Source organism: Octopus bimaculoides, chromosome 2 (assembly GCF_001194135.2).
Source record: "Octopus bimaculoides isolate UCB-OBI-ISO-001 chromosome 2, ASM119413v2, whole genome shotgun sequence".
NCBI lineage: Eukaryota > Metazoa > Mollusca > Cephalopoda > Octopoda > Octopodidae > Octopus > Octopus bimaculoides.
The window spans coordinates 156,427-164,647 of record NC_068982.1 but is presented as its reverse complement, the minus strand read 5'-3'; the positions used below and the strand labels follow the sequence as shown (position 1 = coordinate 164,647).

At 39.7% G+C, this 8,221-nt stretch overlaps 1 protein-coding gene across 2 annotated transcripts in view; it reads right to left on the bottom strand.

Moving 5' to 3' along the window:
* LOC106870749 (Fanconi anemia group I protein) overlaps positions 1–8,221 on the bottom strand; it is a 98,477-nt gene that overhangs the window by 29,427 nt on the left and 60,829 nt on the right. For both annotated transcript variants that reach the window (XM_014916943.2, XM_014916944.2), the window contains exons 14-17: positions 7,751–7,952; positions 4,617–4,731; positions 3,676–3,804; positions 2,335–2,403 (exon numbers count right to left, since the gene is read on the bottom strand). In XM_014916943.2, coding sequence (XP_014772429.1) covers positions 2,335–2,403; positions 3,676–3,804; positions 4,617–4,731; positions 7,751–7,952 — 515 coding nt within the window. The remainder of the gene's footprint in view (positions 1–2,334; positions 2,404–3,675; positions 3,805–4,616; positions 4,732–7,750; positions 7,953–8,221) is intronic.

Genomic DNA, 8,221 nt, shown 5'->3' with positions numbered 1-8,221 from the left:
GCGAACTGGTTTGAAAACAGAAAGTCACAGAACAACAGAATCATTCCAACATTGTTGTTTTGGCATGTGTCAGGCACATCACCATCATCATCGTTTAACGTCCGCTTTCCATGCTAGCATGGGTTGGACGATTTGACTGAGGACTGGTGAAACCGGATGGCAACACCAGGCTCCAGTCTAATTTGGCAGAGTTTCTACAGCTGGATGCCCTTCCTAACGCCAACCACTCAGAGCACTGCCAATAAAATTGTTGACAAAACTCCTAAAACAGTTTATAGTGTGTATAAACAATTTAAAGAAGAGGGAAAAATTGATAGAAAAGAACACAGGATTTGAAGTAGTTCCAAGCACAATCCAAAGTTTCTTGCTGGCCTCAAACACTCGATTGAAGCCAACCCATCGACATCCATGACAACTCTTGCAAAGAAATGCAATGTGTCTCTTTCCACAGTGTCAAGAGCTGTAAACAAGACCCTCAGCATGACTAGTTACGATAACACTGTCACCTCCGAACAGCCAAGGCCAAAACAATCAGAGCCAAGAGATGCCCAAAGCTTGTCATTCCTCAGGCATCAAGGTGCAGGAAAAACTCTAGTGTTTGTAGATGAGAAGTTCACTGTAGATACTGAAGTGAATCACAAATTCTCAACATACAACCCTTCTGACACCCTCCATGTTTGACACTAAGACTCCAGCCTCTGTGATGGTATTTGGAACCATGGCAAGTGATGGGAATGTCATGGATCCCCACTTCATTGAGTCTGGCTTGAAGACTGGCACAAGAAGAACTCTGTTACTTTGGATAGAGCAGAAGTTTAGGCTTGACAATGTGGTGCTTATCCAAGATTCTGCACCATGCCATGGGTCAAAAGCAACACAAGCCTTCCTTGAGGAGAAGGTGCCATTTTTTTTGGAGAGGTCCAACATCTGGCCCAGTGATAGCCCAAATCTCAACCATCTCGATTACTTTTTATGGGGCACACTTCAAGCAAGGACCAATGCTTCACCACACTCAAGGGTCAACACTTTGAAGACCTGCATTGTTCGTGCAACAAAATCAAAAGGGCGGAGGTTGCAGCAGCTACAAAAAAAACTTTGTTCTTCTTGTGTGGAGGCAGTAATTATCCAAAAGGGCAGCCATATTGAGTGATAAATGTTTTTGTTATAATAAATGTTAAATTAAAATTATATCTGTCTACCACCATTCTTTTGGTATTTACAACCAATTTTATGCATCGTAAAAATTGTCTCAATTTATCTGCACTATACCTTTAGAGGTAGTGGATAATTTCGACTACTTAGGGAGTCTAATTAACTGTGGGGAACAATACACAGAAAGTGTAATCACTAAAATAAGAATAGGATGGAGAAAATTCAGAGATCTTTTACTGCTGCTGGCAACCAAAGGTCTCTTTCTCTCTCCAAGTGAAAGGAAGATTGCATGGTGCATGTATATATATATATAGCAATGCTACATGGTAGTAAGAAATGGGCCCTGAATGCAGAAAACATGTGAAAGCTAGCGGGGAGAGAAGCTAGTATGCTTTGCTGGATGTGCAATGTCAGTGCACATGTGTGACAGAGCACTAGTGTTTTGAGGGAAAATTTGGACATATAGAAAATGGATGCAAGAGAGATGTCTGTGGTCGTTAGGTCACGTGATGCATATGGAGGTAGACAGTTGCATAGAGAAGTGCTGATCACTTAAAGTGGATGGAACTTGTGGAAGGGGGGAAACCCAGGATACTGAGCCTTACGAAGAAGGTAAGTAAGGACCAAGATATCTGGTACGTTGCTGTACTCAAGAAGAGCCATCCACCATAGCAGAATTGATGATGGGGCCATGTAAAAAGCACTCGGTACATTCTATGGAGTGGTCGGCATTAGGAAGGACATCCAACTGCAGAAACCAAGCCAAAACTGACTATGGAACTTGGAATGGTCCTTGACCTTATCAGCTCTGGTCAAACTGTGAAGACCTGTAAGACTATGAAGAGGAGGACAAAAGTGAAGGCTGAATCTTGATGAACTCTGACCTTCATGCTAAGTTCATCATTGACTCTTACTTTACTTTGTACATAGCTTATACACCACCATACGTGGAGTGTGGAAAAAGTGTAGAAATATCAACAAAAAACAACAAAACAATGTATTAGCTTCAGATGCAAAGAAATAGTAATATTGTTTTGGGCATAAGCTCTTCATCAAGATGTGAGAATGACAGAAAAGTTAAGAAAAAGAAGAGAAAGGCAAAATGGAGAGCTAGAAAAGAGACGAAAGAAAATTCCATGTACAAGAAGTGCTATTCCAGAAAAAAATAATAAATAAAAGTACCTGGTAAAGTAGGAGATTCAAGATGGGTTTCTGTAGTTTGGAATTTTTGGAAAGGCAATCGCACAAACCCTGAATAAAAAGAAATGCTTAATAAATGACAGTTTTTTAAGTAAATCAATCCAGATTGCAAGAGAGTCAACTTTTTCACTTTGAAAACTTGATACATATTCTGACAGACAAAAAAGGGTCCACAGCAGTTAAAGGAAAACACAAGGAACCAACAACACTTGTCACCTCAGTCCTCATCCTTATTTAACATCCATTTTCCATGCTGGCATGGATCGGACAATCTAACAGGAAGTGTCAAGTCAGAAGATATACCAAGCACCATTGTCTGTTTTGGCAAGGTCTCTGCAGTTGGATGTCCTTCCTAATGCCAACCACTTTAGGGGGGTGGACTGGGTGGTTTTTACATGGCACCAACTTCTTTGTATGCCTAGTACTTATTCTATCGGTCACATTTGCCAAACCGCTAAGTTACAGGGACGTAAACACACCAGCATCGGTTGTCAAGCGATGCTGGAGGGACAAACACAGACACACACACACATATATATATATATATATACACATATATACGACAGGCTTCTTTCAGTTTCCATCTAACAAATCCACTCACAAGGCTTTGGTTGGCCCAAGGCTATAGTAGAAGACACTTGCCCAAGGTGCCACGCAGTTGGACTGAACCCGGAACCATGTGGTTCATAAGCAAGCTACTTACCACACAGCCACTCCTACGCTACAAAATATTTTGTGTAATAACAGTCTCTTACATTAGCATTAGGCCACAAGTTTGCAGGCAGTTGTGTAAGTTGACTGAATTAAACCCACTGTATTACAGGTTGTCTATTTTATTAACCCCAGAAACTGCTACCAGTTCTCCATACTTATATCAAATCCGTTCTTTGACATTTTAGGATCAAAAGTATCAATCAGCTTGATAGAATTCAGGGCTTGAGAAGAATTAGTAGTGACAAGCATGCACTTTCTGTAAGCAGCATCATTTAATGTCTATTTTCCATGTTGGCAAGGGTTGGATGGTTTGACAGGAGCTAGCAAGGCCAGAAGCCACACCAGGTTCCATTATCTGTTTTGGTATGGTTTCTACAGCTGGTTCCAACACCAACCACTTAATAGAGTGAATTGGGTGCTTTTTTATGTGGCACCAGCACTGCAACACTGACAGGTTCACCAAGTATCTTGCATGACCAAAAAAAAAAAGAAAAGAAAAGTGGAATAAGAAAGGGTAAAAGCTGTAACAAGAATCAAACTTGGGTGTTACAACTGTTGAGTTAGTTTGTTGGAAGATTAAGTTGAAGAAATAAAATATATTTCACTTACTGAATATATTATGACTCGTATTTCAGCCTGTTGACTAAGACATCTCCGCAAATTTCGGACAATTTCCAAACACAAAGTACTGTTAGCAACAGGATTATATTTTGTCTGCGAATGTACATCAACTGAAAGCTGGATGTTTTTTGTGGAAGAGAAAAGAATAACATATAAAATCATGACAAAATGGAAATGTGCTGAGAGAAAAATTAGGCATAACAGGAATCAGTGCTAGTATGATTATGTGAGGTGTGTGGATGAGGACAGCTGTATAAAGAAATGCTGATTACCAAGTTTGGATGGAGCTTGCAGGAAAGGAAGACCCAGGAAAACACAAGACAAAGTAGTGAAGACCAAACTACAGATGTTGAGCCTCAAGGAGGTGGTGACAAAGGTTCACAATGATAGGTAACTTGCTGTGCCCAACACCTGTCCATTTTATTAAAAAAGGGCCTGCTCAAAAAGCATATTATTTGTGTCGATGTCCCCAACAAGTCTCTCCCTTATTACTCATCTTCCTAATACCCACTCCTCCATCACTCACCTACTATAATTATATAACAACAGACCAGCAGCACATATCTCATTACCCCTTCTTGTGCGACCACTCACCCTCCCTGAAATCAGGTCTCTTGCATTCTATCATTCTTTAACACATTATTTTCTACTGAACACCTCTTTCACCTCCCACCTTCCCCTGTACACCCTCTCATACTGCCAGTGGCAGTTCCATCACCCACTATTACCATCCCTAGCACTGAGCATCTCTTTTGTGCCCCGTCTCCTGGATTTTACTTAGCTGGGCCAGTCTTTTCAAGCACAGCAGATCACCAGTTGTCTGGGTCCTTTGTCATCACATGATTTTATTTGTTTTTGGTTCTGATGGAGAAGGATTATTTTCTAATAATGTGGTAAAAGTGCATAAAAATTATGAAATAATACTTTACTTGACTCAAAGAAAATGTCTGATTCATCTGGCTACAAGGAACACTGCCAACAATACGGAACTGTTTCAAAATCATTAAGAACCCTCTGGCACTCACTTTCCTTGCATTTAGATGTCTGAAAGAGGATTGAGATCCATAAATTAATTAACATTAAAAAAAAAAAAATTCTGATGAGGATAAAATCTAAGATAAATACAGTATAAAAAATCAAAAAAAAAAAAAATATTCATAAAATGGCTCTGGAAATATATTAATAACAAAACTGAGTGAAAAATCTGTCAGACAAAAGAGATGGAAAATATATACAAGAGAACCATATAATGGGTAAGTAACCTGCTAGAAATATTAGCTGACTCTCCTTGAAATCATACTCTACTGTCTTGGGAAAGGGAGGAGACATTATATGTGGCCGTTGACAGATTAAGTCTATTTCTGAAAATGAGATTTGTTAGTTATAACTGGAATATCTTTGAAGTCTGATCATTTCAAGTTCACCTAAGCCTAAAAATAAACAGAAAATATAACAAAGACCAGAGAATATTTTATTGCTGGCTGCCAAGAATTATCAAAATAGGACCCAATTCCTAGAATGACATTCACTTTGTTACTTTTACGTTGAGATAAGAACTTTGGGACAAATTGGCCAAAAGCTGAAATTCAACTTGGGACTGGAACAATAGAATGATTGCAATACAGAATTCATTCTCATCCGTCCATAACCTCTCACCAAACACCACCGTGGTATATATTCATTCTAGACGTATTATAGTCATGTTATTTACCTCTCTTTAGTCTCCCAATTAGCCCTCTGTGGCTTTTAAACTAGTATACAATAAAAAGAAGACTTTTACATGGTTCAGTCCGCATCGGATTCCTTCAGCAGTTCTAACACTGTTTTGAGATGTTTGCTTTTATTCTAAATATATTTATTGAGAATGGATGAGGACAACTATGTGAAAAAGTGTCACACCCTAACAGTGGAGGTAACCTGTGGAAGAGGCAGACCCAGGAAGACATGGGATGAGGTGGTGAAGCACGACCTTCAAACGTTGGGCCTTACCGAGGCAATGACAGGTGACTCTATCCTTTGGAGATATGCTGTGCTTGAGAAGACCCGGGTAACCAAGTGAGACTGTAACCATGGCCTATGCCAGTGTAGCATAACTGGCCTAATAAACTGTGCTTGAGAAAACCTGTTGAATCAAGTGAAATTATTGTTGTGGATGATGACACGTAAAAGCACCCACTACACTCTCTGAGTGGTTGGCATTAGGAAGGGCATCCAGCTGTAGAAACTCTGCCAAATTAGACTGGAGCCTGGTGTTGCCATCCGGTTTCACCAGTCCTCAGTCAAATCGTCCAACCCATGCTAGCATGGAAAGCGGACGTTAAACGATGATGATGATGATGATGATGATGATGCCAGTGCCACCCAACTGGTTCCCGTGCAGGTGGCATGTAAAAAGCACTATTCGAGCATGGTCATTGCCAGTGCCACCTGACTGACCCTCATGCTGGTGGCACATAAAAAGCACCCACTACACTATCAGAGTGGTTGACATTAGGAAGGGCATCCAGCTGTAGAAATCTTGCCAAATCAGATTGGAACCTGGTGCAGCCTTCTGGCTTGCCAGTCCTCAGTCAAACCATCTGACCCATGCCAGCATGGAAAGCGGACATTAAATGATGATGATGATGATGAGTGAATGCTATTAGATGAATAGTGTATATGAAGGGAAATTAGACATACCAGAAAAACTGCACAAATTGGGAATTAAATGTATAAAAATCCTGATATTGATACAAACATGATGCATCAGTGGCTGTATCTGGACTTAAATCCTTAAATCAGAAAAAGAGGGCTTCAACATAGCAGTGTTCTGCCCTCTAGAAATTACCAAACCAACATTCTTAAAGATGATGCAGATCCTTTTGTGGTACAAGAGAACCAATTGACCCCCACTTGCATCCCTCATCTCTAGCTACTCTATGTTGGCCTCAAATGATTATATTGATTGCCATAAACTTGGGGACTGGACTTCACCACTTGAGAAAAGAGTGGTCAGTGTTTTGACTCCTGTATGAGAACCAGTGGGGACACATAAACCTACCAAAGTAGTAGAAAATAAACAGATCACCATTCTTTGGGATTTTAGTATTTAGACTGATTGATTTATTCAGGCCAATAGAGCAGAAATTGTGATGGGAAATCAGAAAGCATATTTGATCATAGATACGTCAACCCCAGCAGACAGCAACACTTGTTTAAAACATTTGAAAAGTTCAGTAAATATAAGGACCTTGAAATAGAGGTCTCAAAAATGTGGAATCTGTGAACAACAACAACTGTACCTGGGATCAGCAGAGCTTTAGGGTCAATACCAATTGGCATTCTTAAACACTATGGCCAAATACCAGGAAACCCTAAAGTATCAGAGCTGCAGAAAATTATTCTCAGAGTTAGGGCCCACATCCTAAGAAAACCACTGTCTTTTAAAATCACAAATATTACAACAAGCTTTTAATGAAACCCTAATTCTCAGCCCCTTTTCCTGAAAATACAATGCTACTCATATATAATATCCCCAGTAAAACATCTAACTTGTTTCTTGAGGTGAGACTTGCAACAAATTGTATAAAACAAAGCAACAATAAAGTAAATAATAATAATAATAATAATAACTGTTCTTTTATAATGTAAGGAGAGGGCCAGTAATTTTGAAGGAGGGGAGTAAATTGATGCCCTCAACCCAAGTACTTGACTAGCACTTTATTTTATCAACCCCTGAACATCAGTCTTGGATTTGAACAAAGAACAGAAACTGATGTTGTTATTGTCATCATTAAGGCAATGAGTTAGCAGAATTGTCAGCATGTTGGACGAAATGCTTAACAGCAATTTGTTAGTCTTTATGCTCCGAGTTTAAATTTCATCCAAGTTGATTGACTTTCATTTCTTCAGGGTCGATAAAATAAGTATCACTTGAACACTGGGGTCAACGGTTCTGACTTACCCACCACCTCCAAAATTGCCGGCCTTGTGCCAAAATTTGAAGTTATTATTATTATTTTCCCATCACTTTAATGACTCTGCCATTGATTGCCACAAGAAAAACAACAACAACATTTCTCACCTGGAGAACATAGATTTACGTAGCAGCAACATGAGTGTGTCACGCAAAGTTCTACTAAATTTCAAAATAGGTTGCAGGATGTCTAACAAACTGGCAGCTGTTTTTGGTGGCAAAGTTGGTAAATGATCAAAGATAGTTGTGAGTTTCTTGTCAGAATTTAACAGAAGTTGGGGACTGGTCTTCACCACTCGAGAAAAAAGATCTGAAAATAAAAATTTAAAAAATAATAATAATAATCATCATCATCATCATCATCGTCGTTTAACGTCCGCTTTCCATGCTAGCATGGGTTGGATGATTTGACTGAGGACTGGTGAAACCGGATGGCAACACCAGGCTCCAATCTAATTTGGCAGAGTTTCTACAGCTGGATGCCCTTCCTAACACCAACCACTCAGAGAGTGTAGTGGGTGCTTTTACGTGTCACCCGCACGAAAACGGCCACGCTCGAAATGGTGTCTTTTATGTGCC